General features: G+C 41.3%; 1 protein-coding gene across 1 annotated transcript in view; it reads left to right on the top strand.

The window, feature by feature from the left end:
- lamc1 (laminin, gamma 1) overlaps positions 1 to 18,122 on the top strand; it is a 66,421-nt gene that overhangs the window by 13,441 nt on the left and 34,858 nt on the right. Inside the window, exon 2 of the mRNA XM_044368410.1 lies at positions 16,076 to 16,380. Within this exon, the coding sequence (XP_044224345.1) occupies positions 16,076 to 16,380 (305 nt within the window). The remainder of the gene's footprint in view (positions 1 to 16,075; positions 16,381 to 18,122) is intronic.

Here is an 18,122-nt window from a genome sequence, read left to right as displayed (position 1 = left end):
CTCACATGCACACTCACATGCACGCTCACATCCCTAGTGGCCGGACCGGCTATCCAAACAAAGGACAGAGAGGATCGTATTACAACACACACGGAGGGAGTGTGACTTCATTCTCTGCTCAGGACGCCATTACTCAACTGTATCTTTACATAGCAAATAGTTGTTTGCTGACATTAGTGGGGCTGGATGTCGTTTATATCAGACCTTTTTAAAGAACATTTCACCCCCCGCCCGTTATATCACCCTCCCCACATTTTCTGTTTCAACTGTCAGCCCCTTTGTTTAATGTAATAAACCCTCCGTGTTGTTTATCTGAGCCGTACGTGAGCTCTGATGTCCCTTTTATGCAGCTGTCTTCACATCTGGACGCTCCAGACTGCAGCTCTGGATCTTTTTAATCAGGTTCTGCTGAGAATCAGTTGACATTTTGTTATTGTGACGTCTTTTCTGCTGCTGTGGTTGTGAACAGCCGGGCCAGGATTTAATTTACAGGTTTTCACTCTGAGACTAAACCTGAAACCAGTGGAGTGAAGCAGGAAGAGCTGCTGCGGCACTAAAACACAATAAATCACAGCTGATACCTGAAGATAATTATTCTTTATTTGTAAAACAGAATAAAAATGTAATTTAATCTTTTGATCACCTCACGCCTTTTCTGAAGCTTCAAACGCTTCACACAGAAACAATCTCCCCAACAATCAGCAGCATATTTAGCTTTTTTTTTTTTTAATTCCTGCTCTTTAGTTTCAGATGACAGCAGCAGATAGTGGCTGAACATCCTCAGGCGCTCGTTGTCTCAGACCGTCATTGTTCAGGTTGTTTATGTCTCACAGACCTGAGACATCTGCGAGACGCCCGACTGATGTGGGTTTTTATTTCTCTTAAGAGGCGAAGCACATTCCCAGATGTTTTCTTTTTCTTTGGAGAGCATGATGTTCCTGATTACTGACACTTAATCCCAAAGTTTGGGCTTTTTTTTAACATTTATTTAGATTTACAAAAATGAACAAGCAGGAAGTTCAGTTTTCTCTCTGTGACCCCAGTAAACTGTGGCTGAAGGAACAAGTTAAATTGTCAACAGAAAATGTAGTGAATGCTTGTTTCCATCCGCTGCTGCTGTTGTTGTTAATATTAGGAGATAAATCAGTCGGTTCCATTAAACTGTTGCAGAAGAAGAGAACAGAAAATTAAACAGCAACTATCTCAATAAACAAATAATTGTTTCAATACATTTTCAAGCAACATGCCAAATATTTACTGTCTCAAAGATGAGAATTTGTTGCTTGTCTTGGTCTTGGTTTTCAGTGAATGTCATATTTTAGGGTCCTGTGAGAAGATTTTCTGAAGAAAAACCAACTATATTTGTCTAAAAACTAAAAGCATTTAAACCAGGAGTGTTCAACTAAATTCAACTAAAGGTCCAGTTAGAGAAAAGAAGATCATAATGTTTAACTGTTTAGTGTGATATATATTTAAGTAGCCTCGTAGTTCAAAACATAACAGAACTGAACATATATGTGTGACTGCTGATATGTTTAATGTAGTAATAATAATAATAATAATAATAATAATAATCTCATTTACTAAATAAAACAGGGCTGCATTTCAAAATAAGAGAAAATAAATAAAAAGTTCAAATAAATTGCTTCAGGGAGGAAAAGCTTGACGTTCTCCGTCTACTGTAAAGACTATAAAAGCTGCTCCAGTTAAAACAGAAGTCAGGTTTTAAATCAGAACCTTCTGTCTCAGCTGTAGGTCCGGGGGGTCCGGGGGGGTCCGTACGGGACGGCTTCTGGATCCAGACCCAGACCGCCAGTTAGTGAGCTGGTGTCAGGACACTATCCAGCTGGATTATGGGAAATGTAGTATATTATGGGAGTTTGACTAAACGTCAGGATCTCTGCTGCTCAGATTTTAATCTTTTCTTTTCAACTGGATTTAATTCCTCTTTAAAGCACAGAAATAAAAATCCCCTCATCATCACTTGTGTTTTTTCAGAAAAATTTCTCTTGGATTCAAAGACGCTTCCTTTCTGTAAGTCTTTGAGCAGAAATCAAAGCTTCTCTGATGTCGGTTAATGACACATCCAGAGTTTTATTTCAACTAAAAGTTCCTTTTATGCGTCTTAATTGATCCTTTGCTTCAACTCCTCATGTAAAAATGTGACTGACTTGAGGTTGTTTGTGTTGTTTGACGTGTTGAGAAGTGTTAGTGTGTTCATGCAGCAGCAGCAGATGTGGAGGGGGGGGGGGGGGGGGGGGGGGGGACTCTTTGTCTCTGATAATGAGGGCTGTGTTCGTTTGTTCCTGACGTCCCGGTGTGGTGACACCTCCGGGGGGTGAGGCGGGGAGGCTGCTTCTTCTTCTTCTTCTTTGGTGGTCTCTGCTGTTAAATCGTCTCCAAACAGACTGGATGTTTGGAGACCGTGAGTGAACGCTCCTCCGTCCTCCTGATTAGATCACAGCTTTGAGCCGGAGCTCGACGGGGATCTGTGGTTATGTGTGTGGTTATTTTTGGTTTTAAGGTGGACGTTTGTCAAATATTTCATCTTCAGCGAATAATAATAATAATAATAAAGTTTATTTATGTAGCACTTATCCAAATGATAAATAAACAAAGTGCTTTACAAGGCAGAGATAAAAAATGAGCTAAAGATAGAATAGTGGAGACGATCTTTCCTCTGGTCAGCTGTTTTCACTGTTAGATTGAAGGTAATCAGTCATTAAATGAGTCTGTTCACATGAATAACCAGCGATGAATGAGTGAATGAGGACAGAGCAGCTCCTCAGCCATTAAAAACAATCATTGCCTCCAACCTTCCCTCCCTTCCTGTAAACCCCCCCACTCACACTTAATTGGAAATCCCCCAACACACACACACACACACACACACACACACACACACACACACACACACACACACACACACACACACAGTCAGAGGACAGTGTGTGCGTCAGTTCACACCTGGCGTTAGAATGCGTCTCCACATGCGTCTCAAGTGACCACTTGTGATCGGGTCTCACTTCCCGGCTCTCTGTATTATAAACATATAAATAAACACCTGCATCGTTTCCATTTGCAAAAACCAAATGTGTTTTATTTTTTCTCGTCCTGACTCTTCGGTCCAGATGGAAATCATCTTCGGCTTCTCTCAGGAGAGACTCAGCAGCTGACGTTCCTCCGTTATCTGTCACTGAAGCCTCCTTTCACACATGCAGTCTATCCCTGAAATATTCAGGAACATTTCCTGCATGGGGGGGGGGGGGGGGGGGGGGGGGGTATGATTGGTTTCTAAAACCAATCATACGACTCCGCTGATGACGTGTTTGAATCCGTTAACTTGTTTACGGTTGCCTTGCCAACGCTTTTGTGGGTGATTTGATAACTAATAATACAAGTTCCTGTTTCAGACAGAGGCTGAACCGAGGGGCTGCATACAGGACTGTAATAAGTTAAATAAGGAGTTTTTAACTGTAAATCATGTAAATATTTTTGTCTAACAAACACCTTGATTGGATGAAGGTGTTTTTGGGGGTAAACGAAGGGTTAATTGAGGGTATTTTAAGGGGTTGTTGATATGTAATCACTGCAGGAATTGGGAGTGAAGTTTTCCTCAGGCTGCAGACTCGTTATCACCTGCAGCTCTTATCAATCTGGAGCCGTCACACGTTTAATCTCTTCCCGTCCAATCAGAGTGCTCGGCCAGAGGCTGCTCTGTTTATCAAACAGAAGAAGAGATTAAGGTGATATCGGCAGCATCCGGCAGCTCCCCTGAGCGCCATCGCACCGCTTCTCTGATCTGTTTTTAATTTTTTTTTTACACTCCAGCTGTGAGTGTGATTTCCTGCAGAAAGAGTTCAGCTCAGACTGAAGCAGCCTGACGGTAAACAGAAGCAGGCGTGTACAGTATGTTAATGTGCAGGTTCAGGTTTCCTGCTGATAAGAGTCAGAGCTGACTGAGGTCTGCAGGTTTGTTCATGTGTGGAAACCAAACACACCTTTATGGTTCTGTGCATTCCTCCCTATAGGAACTTAAACATTAACCGACATTAATGTGTAACCGCTGAACGCCTCGCCGCCTCCACAGTCTGACCCACTTAACTCACATACAGAACTCATAAGAAACCTGCAAAAAGCTCATTATAATATAATAATAATAAAGTTTATTTGTATAGCATGTATCAAAATAAGCAATGACAAAGTGTTTTACAAGGTAAACATAGAAAGATTAAATGGATTAATGAGCTCACGGAGACCTGACCACTGCTACTGCAGAGACTGTGATAGAAGGAGATTGTTTGTACAAATGTTCATAGTTAGTTAGTTTTATTTTAAAGTTTTATTTAAACAAGGTTAGTGGAGTATATTGTTTTTTTGGGTCATTAATCAGCAGGTGTTTTATTCACAATCACACTATATGATGGTCCTGTGTTAAACAAAACAGTTTTTAATCTTGATTTTTGAATTTTTTTTAAATAAATACAGGTCATAATGAACCAAGAACATCCTCTAACAGCTGCACAAAAATAAAAAAAGTAAAAATATTGTTATTTTTGTATATTCTGGGTCACTTTAAGAAAAGTCTAAAATTTCAGGTTAAAGTGTTTCTACTGCTGTCAGTGTACAAATGGGTCAAATTTGACCTGAACAGTATTTAAGGGTTAAATCCTCAACCTTGCATCAGGCACAGCGAGGAGGTTCCTGCTAGTTGATAATAGGAGAGTAATGAAGCATTAAACGCTTTAAACATAACGAGTAGTAATATGGTCTCTTTTCTCGGTCTGAAATCTGGCTGCTGCAGTTCGTCTGTGAACTGATTCCTGATTAATGCCAGTTAAGAGGCCATTGCAGTAATCTTAATTGTGTGGAAATGAAAGCATGTATGATGAGTTCAGTGTCTTTAAAAACTCAAATTGAATGAATTTTGGCTTCATGAGATGTTAGAAGCAAATCTGGAAGTTGAGGCTTTGAGTCGAACGTCGTCGAGTTTTCTGACAGAAGACTTAAGATGTTTGCTGAGTGGAGAAATTATAAGAATTTCTGTTTTGTCTGAGTTTAGTTGCAGAAAGTTTGCAGACATCCAGTCTTTTATATCTGCTAAACAGTTTCTAAAGGTGGAAACGTGAGTAGGAGTATCAGGCTTCGCTGGTATGTACACCTGCGTGTCGTCTGCATATACAGTGATGCACAAAAGATCAAAAAGTAGGAAGATTAAAACTAAAGGAGGAGAGAGATTTAAAATCCTGTCTTTCTACACAACAGTTGATTTGTTTGTGAGTTTGAACCACTTTAACAGGAGAAAGAGATTAAAATTCCTCTCAGGTTTATAAACAGAACGAGCTCTGAGTAGGCAGCAAACAGATTTATCATAAATCTGCAGGTCAGGGTGTGACGAAAGAAACAAACCTCTTCCACTTCCAGGTCAGATCCTGTGGAGTCTGATCTGAGGCTGTAGTCAGGATTAAACATTTAGATTATTATTAAACATTTAAAGTGGAAGAAGGTCTTCACAAGGTGTCCAAGGTGACGTCTTTTAAATGTCTTGTTTTGTACAAAACTCAGCAGATATTCAGTTTAATGTTTCGTATGACGAAGAAAATCTTTTTTTTCTGTTAAAATAGATTATTTTTCTGGCCTGGAGTCACAAGATAAACATGAAGTCTGAAGATCAATCTGAGGAGTCATGAGTAAACACGTTTAGAAACACAAACACTAAATCATGTTTATTTTTTTGATGTTTTCCTGATCAGTGATTTCAGCCGCTTGTTGCTACATATCACAACCTCTCGACTTTGTCCTGAAGTTCTGTGAGAAACGTATTATGTCGTACAAAGTCCAGAGGTTGTGATATGTAGCACAACAAGCTAGTGAAGCTGCAAACAGAACCGCTGTTTCTGCACATGCTCAGTAGCGTCTGCCGTACACAGAACTGCTCTCCAGAGACTGAAAACATGATGCTGTTATTAGTCTTTGGAGCCGTTTCTGAACAAACTAACATGACCAAACTCTTCATGATGGAGGAACATGTCACCCAGTGCAGCGGTGTGACTCACTGATGTGTTTTTAAAGGGCTGTTATTGTGTAAAACAATAAAACTTATCTTTGGGATGGATCAGGGTGATGGTGGGGCCACTTCTGCTGTAAAATGACTCCATTCTATTTCCTCGCTCTTTTTAAATTATTTGAAATTCCTTTAAAATCTTTTTGGACAAAATCAGAGGTCTATGACACAGAGGAATGAGATATATCAGCTTTGACACACACACAATACTGGTTAGTAGATCAGTTCATTGTTGGTTTGGAGCCAAACGTGAGATTTGTTGACAAGAAGAAGAATCTAGACAATTGACAGACTGATCCTTTAAACAGTAACTCTGAACATGTGAAACAAGACAGACGTCACTTTTTCTTGTATTATGTGAATCTGAAGCATCCCTGAGCTCGATAGTAACACTCTGAGGTCCTGACAGTGACCTCTGACCTCTGAGTGAAGGACAGTTCCTGTGTGTGTGTGTGTGTGTGTGTGTGTGTGTGTGTGTGTGTGTGTGTGTGTGTGTGATCAGAGCAGAATCAGCTTCATGTGTGTGGAGTTTAAACTCTGCTGCATTCCTCACATTCCCGCCTCTGAGAGAAATCCTGCTCCGAGTTTTTATCAGTGAGAGCATTTCTGCTTGTTGACCTCTGACCTCAGCACCTGCTGGGCGGGGCGGGGGGGGGGGGGCTGGTGGGGGGGAGCGTGCTCTCTGGGTTTACTGGTCTGGTGTCAGACATGAGGAGAGCCTGAACCAAATATAGAAACAAGCGTTAATAATTCAATTAATCCCTTAAAGTAGGGATGCGAGGTGATGTCATCCAATCTGCTGCTCTTTCTGTTTCATTCATTGTTGGAATATTTATGAGTTTATAATATTTATGAGTTTATGATGTCTGAGTGAAACACCTTCAGTAAACACAGCGTCCACGTCACCGCCGTCCCGGTTAGCAAGCGAAGAAAACATTAACTTAACAACAACGTCCAGTGAGGAGTATCCTCCCGTCTGAAGCACTGAAGGATAAACCAGGTCTACCGGAGCCGGATCATGTCTGGATCACCTGGGTGCTGCTGTATCTGGTAGAACCAGGTCAGGGCTCAGAGACCTGGACAGTGTCATATGCAGTATGTATTATGTTGTCCTTGTTGGACTCGAACCCCCGCAGCTCCCAGTTTATGCATGTAGTTTAATTAATTCATTTATTTCTAACTTTACTTTTATTGTGTTTTGTATTTGCTGCCTCTGTGCTGGGTCTGATGGGGCTCTGGTGCTTTGCAAAAAAAAAGTTTAATAAAAAACAGCAAAAACACCAAAAAAACAAACAAAAAAAACTAACAATGTTATCAAAAATAAAATATTATAGCAACATCTATATCACACCAAAGTATCAAAAGGTCAAAAATAGAAAATGACAGCAAGTAAATTAATGACAAAAATACCAGTTTATCAAAGATCTAATAATAAAATCAGACTTTAAACATTAAAACTACATACATGTAAATAATCATCATCAATCTTTACAGCAACATTTATATTATTTATATCATTTAAATCATTCTTTAAGTTTCTTTTTCTTTTAATTTCTCTGCATCATGTTGGGACGGACGTGTCGTCACTCTAACATGTCTAATAATCCATAAATAAACGATATCACATCATAGTATAAAAATATTCAAAGGTTAATGATGTAAACTGGTGTAAAAGGCCTTTAATCTTTTATTAACACTTATATTTTCATCCAAAAAACACAAATCAGATAAAGAATCATCTGAGAGGCTGAAACCAAAGAATAGTGGACATTTTTTCTTTTTTAGCTTGAAACAATAAATCGATTAAAATACTGAAATAAACGAACCAAATAAAAAAACTTCATCTGTTGTTTGTTTGTTTTGGTCCTTTTATGGTTAAAATGATTCAGTTTGTCTGATCAGAACGTCGAGTTTCATGTTGTTGCAGTCAGTCGTTCGTGTGACGGAAGCAAAAGGAAGTTTCAGACGAGCTGCTTTCATTGGTTAGTCAGATTCAGCTGTTTCGACGGGGGTCAAAGGTCAAGCTTGTAACATCCGTGTGAAACAGACTTGAACTCTGCTTTTGAATCTGAACTCTGACGTGTTTCTTCTTCTGTTTCTTCTTCTTTTACACAAAGTTTCTACAAACTATAAAAATATAGAAATATAATGTTTCACACATGATGAAACTCTCACAGATCACATGACCTCACTCATTAAACACCGACGACGGATAATTCCTCATGTTTAGTGTCTGCTGCTGACGAGAGTTTCTTCAACCTGTATGAAAATCATGTTTGAGTTTCTAGTCGACACGCCTGTAAACACAGAGAGGTGTGTGTGTGTGTGTGTGCGTGTGTGTGCTCAGTCAGTGTAAAGCCTGTGTGACCTCTGACCTTCGCCCTGCTCACTACCTGCTGCCTGTACAGTCAGTGGTGTGTGTGTGTGTGTGGATGCTCTGCAGATTGTGTGTGTGTGTGTGTGTGTGTGTGTGTGTGTGTGTGTGTGTGTGTGTGTGTGTGTGTGTGTGTGTGGATGCTCTGCAGATTGTGTGTGTGTGTGTGTGTGTGTGTGTGTGTGTGTGTGTCTTAGAGCAGATGGAGGACTCGTAGCTCGGCTGTGCCCACACGTTCAAAAGTCAAAGCGGTCATTGTTCGTTTCTCTGGAGAAGAATGCGATGAGCTCATGGGAGGAAATTTAATTGGACCATGCTGCAGGCCGGGGCGTCCCCCCCCCCCCCACCCCCCCCACCCCCCACCCTCCTCACAACAACTGTAACCCCCTCCCCTCCCCTCAGGCCGACCCTGAGGCTCCGCTCCACCGGCTGGAAGAGGATTCACAGGAATGCGCTGCAAAAAAACAAAAGTCCGTCCCTCCCAACGACTCGGAGAACATCTTCATAAAACAACCTGATATTCTGAATTCTTCATTTCCCAGTTTCCTCTTGTGTCACAGCGATGCGTCACATGAATCACGGTGAATACTTTCTGTCTCTATGACAGTAAACTGATCCACATTTTATGAACCAAACAACTAATCGATTCATTGAGAAACTAAGCAGCTGTGATCAGCTGATCTCAGAGTCTGGTACGTGGCAGCAGCTGCATCTTTACATTCAGATATAAGAACACATCCTGACGGACAGCAGGACTCATTATTTCACTCTCAGGAGTCGTGTTTGGACTCTCACACAGCTGACAGTGTGTCTTCCTCCTCCGCCCCTAATCTGTCCTCCTCAAGGACGTCTTCCTCGTTAAACATCCACGCCTGTCTTGTGTCTGTGGGAGGACGACGCACATCTGGATCCGAAGCTCTTTATGTTGAGAACAAGCTGCATGAGAGTCCACGTCAGCTGAGAGAAGCAACCATCTGAGATTTATGACTTTAAATCACAGGATCAGATGCTGTAAAACGAATCTGTTTCCAGTGAAGAATGATTCCTGGTTAACGGCGTCGGCTGCAGGATGAGTGACTCTGCCCTGCAGCTGCTGCGTTTCACTCATTAGTTTCTTTACTCTGAGAGCGAAACGTTACAAATCACATCCGTCATGTTTCTGCCTCAACGTGGATCTGAAGATGATCTCAGTTTGTTTCATAGTTCAGATTAAAAGTTTTGAATAGTTTCTTTCAGTTTTTAATAAAGCGTCCGACCCGCTGACCTGCAGCAGCGGCGGCGTCTCGTTCTGCAGTTTGAGGTTTGGACGCGTCTCGACACGTCGGGCGTAACGCCGCTCTGCAGCTGTGATGACAGAACGAACCGCAAGATACCAGACAGGCTTGTTCTTCTTCTTCAGACTTTAAACTCTTCATTTCCCCTTTAAAGTCCACCTGAATCACATCAACAACAGACAGTTTCACCTTCTGATACAACAACAATCCAAACAAATAAACAATCAGACCACAAAACTACAATGTTTCATTTATATTAATTAATAAATCAATAAACAAAATAAAACAAACGTAAAAACTACGGAAGATAAAAGTGGCAAAAGTCTTGAAAACAAAAAGATAATAATCTCAAATCTTCTGTAACAATATTCTAGTTTATATTATATTATATTATATTGTGTAAATATTCTAGTATTTTAATGCTTTTATTGTAAATCTCAGGAAAGAAATGATTTTTGTTGTTATCGTTAAAGCAAAATGATTTTTTTCTGGAGATAATCAATAAAACAAAAAGCCTTCCTGCAGTAACATTATTATTATTATTATTATTATTATTATGTTTGGAAAACCACGTGTGACACGTTTTTGAGATAATAAAAGTCTTAAATACAAACATACAAAATAATATTTCATTTTCTCCCAAGAAAACGACATGAAGATAAATTTACATCTTGATCATTTTATGTGTCATTTTCTTGAAATCTTTGAGTATTTTTTTTAATTCTGAAATGAAAAGATGTTTATTTTTGATTCTAAAAATAAACTTTGGCCCTTCGCGGCCTCCGTAAAGTCTGACGATGATCAGAAGAGTAAACTGTGGACGTCCTTCTTGTGTTTGTATGATATGTTTGGAGGTCAAAGGTCACGGGCGGCCTGTTGCTCGAGAGCACTTCAGCAGGGTTTGAAGCTCGGTTCCTCCTCAGCGCTGGAATAAAATCCCCTCGTTTGTGGTCAGTCAGATGTGAGTTTCCATATCTGGGCAGGAAAAACTCCCAGCAGCCCTCTCTCTCTCTCTCTCTCTCTCTCTCTCTCTCTCTCTCTCTCTCTCTCTCTCTCTCTCTCTCTCTCTCTCTCTCTCTCTCTCTCTCTCTCTCTCTCTCTCTCTCTCTCTCTCTTTGACATGAACAGCCTGTGTTGCTCGCTCGCCCTCTTTTCTTCTGTGTGGACTCTTTTCTTTCTGTGTCCGTCCGTCCGTCCGGCGTCACTCTGCCCGGCGGAAACACATTCCAGCCGGTTCACTCCTGCCGTCACCGTGTCACTCCGTCACCCCCCCCCCCCCCCGTCCCTCCCCAAACAGTCTTAGAAAGAAAAGCTGCTTCCCCTGAACGACAGGAGGCTCTTTTCATGTCCAGGCCTGACTCTGCCCCCCCCCCCCCTCCCCCCCCCGAGGAGAGTCTCCCGGGGTCAACGCTCCACAATAGGAGGGTTAGCGGCGCTTAAAGCAGCACCGGCTAATTGACAACGTCGGCGTTTGTTTCTCAGCGGTGCGGTTTGGTTCAGGAAGGTCTTAACGGCAGCTTAAATCTGCAAACTGTGGAGGAAAGAAGCATCTTTTATGTCTCTCAGTTCACTTCAAGTAGCTTCACTTTAAAGATACAAAGCAGCTTCTCATCAGACGGTTTTACAATCTGAAGCTTTATTTCACTGATAAACGTTACTTATCAACACAAAATAACCCCGATGATGGAGACAGGAAGTCACTGACGAGAACTCTTCTTTAAAGCTTTAATATGTAATTATTAACAACTAGACCTATGTTATATATGTTGTTGAGTTGTGTACTTACATTATCCCAAATGTTTCCAACAAGTTTCAAACTCAGAGAAATCTGTAATTTAATCAAAGTAACGGACCGTTTCATTTGGTCGCCTGTCGATGGCGTCATACCTCCTCTACCAAAGAGTAAACACCGCACCAGATGCATACGGCGGCGCTGTGTTTGTTCCGCTACAATGGCGTCTACCAAAGAGTAACTTTACACACATACAAGATAATACATCGGCGTTGTGGTTGTTCCACACAAACTGTTATAAATGGACTTTTATTCAGTTTTAAGACACATTTTCATGATAAATTTAGGTGGTTTTTAACTATATCTTTTAGCCGGAAGAAGGATTTTAGTCATTGGACGTCTGGATCTTAAGTTATCAGAGAAATAAACTGGACAAACGTTAGCAGCAGCTCGGCTAACAGCCCCTCCAGGAAGTCCGGTGGTCACCAAACATCATCAGAGAAATATTGATTTTTTTAGGTAAAACAGCTTTAATTAGTATTTAAAACGATTTTAAATCTCTGGGTCGGTTTGTTCTGGAGAGGAGGAGACCTCTGCAGGTAAAAACAATCCTGAATGATGAACACTGGAGTAATCCTATCCCACTGAAGCTGGTTATTTAACAACGAAGACAACAACTCCCATGATCCCTTGCTGCTTCACATCGTCATCACACTCCGTCTGTTGTTATTGTTTCGATTGAGACGCCTAGCGGCTGAAAGTGTGTTTAAATGTTGGCGTCTTCTGGTAAATCGGTATCAGCTCATTAGGACTTAATATCAGTTTAAATGTTATCAGAATGACTCTTTGTTTAAAACACTTGAACCAGTAGAAACATTGTTTCCTAGAAAACCTTTATTTTTATTTCAACATCATAATTCATAATATGATGGTCTGTTAAACACACGTCTGTTCTTTGAAGATCAGATCCTGTCTGAAGGATTTCATCACAGGACTTTAAACTGAAGCTGCTGAAAATATGATAACATTTAAATGGAGTGAAAAACCGTTGATGTTGCCAACGTTCACGTCATAAAACCAGAGTTTTTTTGGGTTTTGTTCCTGGTGGAGAGTCAGCAGCAGGTCTGTCTGTTTCTCTGCTCGGGTTTGTTCTGTGGTCATATGGGACGGGAACATAAACGCGCACAGCGTGGCCTTTGTTTGCGCTCTCAACTGTAAAAAATTCTTCCTCTCATCAATACAACGATTGTTCTGGAAGAAGAGGAACAGAATTCCTCCCGACTGTCGGTCCGACCGACGACACGCCGGCTCGTCTCTCACCAGTCTTTACTGGAAAACACAAGAATTTAACAAAGTCTTTCTCATGACGGCATCAAAGGGAAAATATCAGATGTTGTGTTTTTTTGTCGTTAGATTTGTCCCACATGTGTTGTTTTGATCTCGTTTATGTCCAGAAATGAATCTGGAAGTTGTGCAGCTGTTAAACAACAACAGACCAGACGGAGAGTCATTAGACTGTGTTTGTTCATCTGTAACTAAAAGAACATGTTGTTTCTGTTCATCATTTACCTTCAAAACATCCATTCTGTTTGATCAGTTAATGATTGAACAGCTGATTATCAATTAAATCAATTAGCTTAAACTTGTCGTCCAATTCCAACAAAAAAACTGAAACACTTTCCATCATTAATAGATTCAATTATTAAATCACACAGATATTAAATACTACCAGTTCCTGTGTTACAGTAAAAGTACATAAGTATTATGAGCTTGATGTAGTTAAAGTATTGCAGTAAAAGTACATAAGTATTATGAGCTTGATGTAGTTAAAGTATTGCAGTAAAAGTACATAAGTATTATGAGCTTGATGTAGTTAAAGTATTGCAGTAAAAGTACATAAGTATTATGAGCTTGATGTAGTTAAAGTATTGCAGTAAAAGTAGTCTGAGCTTTAACAGTTTGTTATATTATCTGTTGTGTCTCAGTAAACGTGTCCAGCACTGCAACACTCACAATAATAATCCTAAACATCTGGTAAATTCATCTTTCTCTTTGTAATAAAATTCTTTTCAGATTTGTGTTTTTTTGTCTGACAGCAGCATCATTTCCTGCAGATCTTCTCGTCCAATCAGAGCGTCCGCCTGCGTTCAGGTCTCTCTCTCTGTTGTTTGCCTCCTGATCGCCGCGCCAACAGATGCTTTTGTCTGGTTTTGTGAGGAAGTGTAGGCGATGACAGCGTGTTCCTGCCGGCTGGTGTTTGTCTGTCCTCCACTCAGAGAGACGCTTTTGATGTGCAGCCGGAGTTTAAAACGATGCTTCAGATCACAGATGTTCAGGATCACATCTGAATAAAACTCCTCTGAGCCGCCGACACATCAGAGTCAAAAGCTGAGAGGAGTTTCAATTTAACTCCTCGAGTTTATAAAGACCCAAATATATTCACTTTACTGTCACATGACACAAAGACAAGCAAAGAATCCTCTTTAATGTTTCCACCAGAAGTAAAAAGTCAAAGACGTCTGATCAGTGTTTGTCGTGTGAGAAGCAGAAACGCTGCAGATGTTAACAGCTGCAGCTTCTGACTCACAACTATTAAACTGATCAATTCTCTCCAGACTGAAACAATCTGCGTCTGTTCTCTGGTTAACGAGCTGCCGTCTGTATTTAGCTTTTACATGCAGAGCAACAAATGAATCGATCAGTCGATCAATAATAAAAATGAATCAGCAACTAGTTTGTTAATCGATCGTTTTGAGTCAGAAAAAAATGCTAAAATTCTCTGATTCAGCTTCTGAAATGTGAATATTTTCTGGTTTCTTTAGTCTCTGTGACAATAAACTGAAGAACCAAAGAACTAATCGATCAATCGAGAAAATAATTGTCAGTTGCAGTCACATGATTACTGTTAAATATGTTAATTGATCTAATCTGCTGCTGCTGATGTCTGTCAGTTTAACCAGAAACAAACACGAGAAGCTGCTGCCTGAATGTTTTCTATCAGTCTGATCATGAAAATCTGTCAGAGATGAAATATTTGATCAGATATTTATGAATGTTGCAGCTTAAATTAAGAGTTAAAAGTGTGTTAAACCAGCAGTCAGGTGTCTGTAATCATTCCTCCTGTTCATACTGGATATTAAAAGATCCTTCAAATGTGCTTTCAATGTATTTAAAAGTCTGTGTGAAGCTTCTATTCAGCTTCATCAGTCTGAGTTAGTCATATCAAGTGGATATCTGACACATTTACAGTCTTTGTGTTTCCCTGTTGAGCTGCAGGTGGAAGTATAGTAACAAAAAGAGGAACTTTGGCACTAAAAAGACTGTAATGTTGAAAGATATCTACTTGATTTGACTCATTTGGACGCTGAAGCTTCATATTAGCTTCAGATAAACTTTTAAATACATTTTGTCCTCCATCACTTCCATTGTAAGGTCATTATGAAGGGATCTTCTAATGGTCAGTATGAACAGGAGCTTTAATGTTCATCTGGACTCCTGACTGTTGGTTTAACACAGACTAGAATAAACTGTGAACTCGTCCTTTAATAAATCAGGTATTTTGTTGACTGGGAGCTGCTGCCTGGAAGAAAACGGCTGCTCTAGTTTTATTTTTTTTTTTTCTTACATCATCTAAAAGTTGTGCTGTAAATTAGCTTCTTATTAACCTTCTCACACACACACACACACACACACACACACACACACACACACACACACACACACACACACACACACACACACTTACATTCACTGGAGACTTTAGGAGAACCTTAACCACCAACACAAAAATCAGCTTTTTCCCAATTAACTGGTCTTTAGTCTGAAATTTGTCTCTAAAAGTAGCCAGACAGACCACACACACACACACACACACACACACACACACACACACACACACACACACACACACAGTGGGAGGAGGAAGTCGGTGTGTTTGCAGTTGCTTCATTGTTTCCTGTAATAAACTGCGGTCTTTTGTGTGCGTCCCATCAGTCCTCTCAGCTGCTTCACCTTTATTTGCTGTCGACGCTGCGGGCCCCCGCCCCCCCCCCCCCCCCTCCTGGCCGGGGCCCCTGTCAGCACAATGTTTACAGAGCAGATTCTTTGACTGAGCAAACAGCCGTACCCCCCGCGCCGCCCCGGCTCAAACATGGCGGCGTTCCTTCGCACGCTGACTGACGGCTCCTGGAACATTTAACCGGCTGGTCTCCGGCCTGCTCAGACTCGCCGAAGTATGTGGAGGAGAGAGAGGAGCGACCAGCGGACACGGTGCTGGGAGTTAAAGGGGCAGACCAGTTTACATTCCTGCTCAACATTTACCAAACTGTCAGCTCTGAAAGTGGCTCCTTCTTCCTCCCAGCTGGTGTTTCAGCTCATCTTCAACTCGCTGAGAGTCAATCTAGAGTTTATTTTGTCAGTTAATCGTTGTTTGGTCTATAAAATGTCAGAAAATAGAGACTTCCTGCTCTGAGTGTTTCTGACACTTTCACCTGAAACTTTTGGAGGTTTCCTTCCTGTAAAGATCTTATTTATGCAGACGAGTTTAATCCAAACGCTTCCTGATCTTCAAACCTTTTCCCGCCACATTAACACCCTCCGTCTCTCTCCCATCTCTCTCTCTCTCTCTGCAGGAAAGGCCTTCGACATCACTTACGTCCGCCTCAAGTTCCACACCAGCCGCCCGGAGAGCTTCGCCATCTACAAGCGGACCAGCGAGGGCGGCCCCTGGGTGCCCTACCAGTACTACAGCGGCTCCTGCGAGAAGACGTACCAGAAGGCGAGCCGAGGCTTCATCCGCACGGGAGAGGACGAGCAGCAGGCGCTCTGCACCGACGACTTCAGCGACATCTCGCCGCTCACCGGCGGCAACGTGGCCTTCTCCACGCTGGAGGGACGACCCAGCGCCTACAACTTCGACCACAGCCCCGTCCTGCAGGTGAGCGCCGCAGGGGGACGCTGAGAATAAATCATAAACAGGAAGTAGTGGCAGGAAACATTAAAGCAATGACAGGAACAGACAGTTGTGACGATGATAGGCTGAAACATCATTACATTATTAATTAGTTTCTCTCTTCAGTACAGCCTCCTGTGAGATATATCACTCATGTCTCCACCCGGTTACTGCAGTTACAGTAAAATCAAGCGCACCTGACATGAAGCAGGTTAAAGAAGGTTTAAAGCTGCAACTAATGATTATTTTCTTGATTAATCGATGAGTCGTTTTGTCCAGAAAATGTCAAAAAAATGGTGATCAGTGTTTCCCAAAGCCCAAGATATTCAGTTTACTGTCATAGAAACTAAAGAAACCAGCAAATATTCACATTTTAAGAAGCTGAAATCAGAGAATTTCTTATATTTCTTTTTTAATTAAAAAAAAAAAAAAAGTTGCTGTGACGTCTTCAGTTCACTTGTTTTGTCCAAACCAACAGTCTAAAAGCTGAAGATGTTCAGTTTACTGTCATATATATATATAAATCATCACATGTGAGAAGCTGGAACTAAAGATTGATTGATGGACCTGATTGGTTCTGTCTGTTGATGCGTGGAGGTTCCCTGCATCTCCTCTCTACCCAAGAACAAGCAGCTGGTGTGTGTTTTTTTTGTTTTTTTTTCCCAGCAGCCCGTTCTGTTCTGCTGGACAGGTTGCAGGTTAAATGCCTGCCAAGAGTTGCGACATGTTGCTAGGCGACGCCCCCGGATTTCCCACTGCAGCAGTTTGGCTCAACTAGGCCTGCAGCTGGACAAGTACTCCCCCCCCCCCCCTCTCCCCTCCTCCTCCTCCTCCTCCTCCTCCTCCTCAGTGTATTTGTGTTTCCATGTTTCACTCTCTGAGGCTGAAGTTGCCCAATAATTGGAAAGAAGAGACGCTGTTTTCACTCTTCTGTCCTCCGTTTGTTGCATAATGTTGTTCTGACATTTGGAGCTGCTTCTTCGCTCTTCTGCTCACTGTTGTCTGTTGTTTTTAAGGAGGCCAGGAGGAGCCGCGGAGAGAAAAAAAAGACTGATTTGTGCTCTTGATTTACTCATTCTGTTAATCTATTACGCGTTCAGTCAGCGGGAAGTTTGAAGAAAGTGATTTTTTTTTTCCTCTTTAATGTCAGTTACTGATCCAAACTGGATCCAAAGCAGCCGTACGTCCTCCTTGTTCTCACATGTTCTTTGCATTTATTGTGCATCCACCTACATCCACGAAGCGCTCCAGAACCCTGGAGCTGAGTTTCTATCAACTGGATGACATCAGCAGGAACATGAAAGTGTCCACAGCACAAAAGTTTTAAGAATATCTGCATATCTTAGTCCAAGATCAAAATAATAGAGCTGTAGTCCGCTGGTCGATTAGTTGGTCGATATGCTCTCGTCTGATTAAATTCTCATTGGTCGAATAATCTCCGTGTTATTTTCATAAGGAGAAAAGTTCTACATCAACAGCTTTCCAGGATTAATCCATTATTTCCTGCGGTGGGAGGGACAGACTAACAAATTACCTGTGAAAACAACGGGGGTGTATTCAAAACACCCCCGTTGTAGCTTTACAAAAGGAAGGAGAGACATGCTAGCTACCCAGCGGTTAACCCTGCTGACAGCACACAGTCAATCTTTAGTCATATATATATGTAAACGTTATGCCGATCCATCTGATAGACATCGAGATATTTCATAGTTTAAGTGAAACTTAAG

The sequence above is a fragment of the Thunnus albacares genome, chromosome 12 (assembly GCF_914725855.1).
Source record: "Thunnus albacares chromosome 12, fThuAlb1.1, whole genome shotgun sequence".
Classification (NCBI taxonomy): domain Eukaryota; kingdom Metazoa; phylum Chordata; class Actinopteri; order Scombriformes; family Scombridae; genus Thunnus; species Thunnus albacares.
Note: the sequence above shows the minus strand (reverse complement) of the source record. Positions and strands in the feature narration are given on the sequence as shown.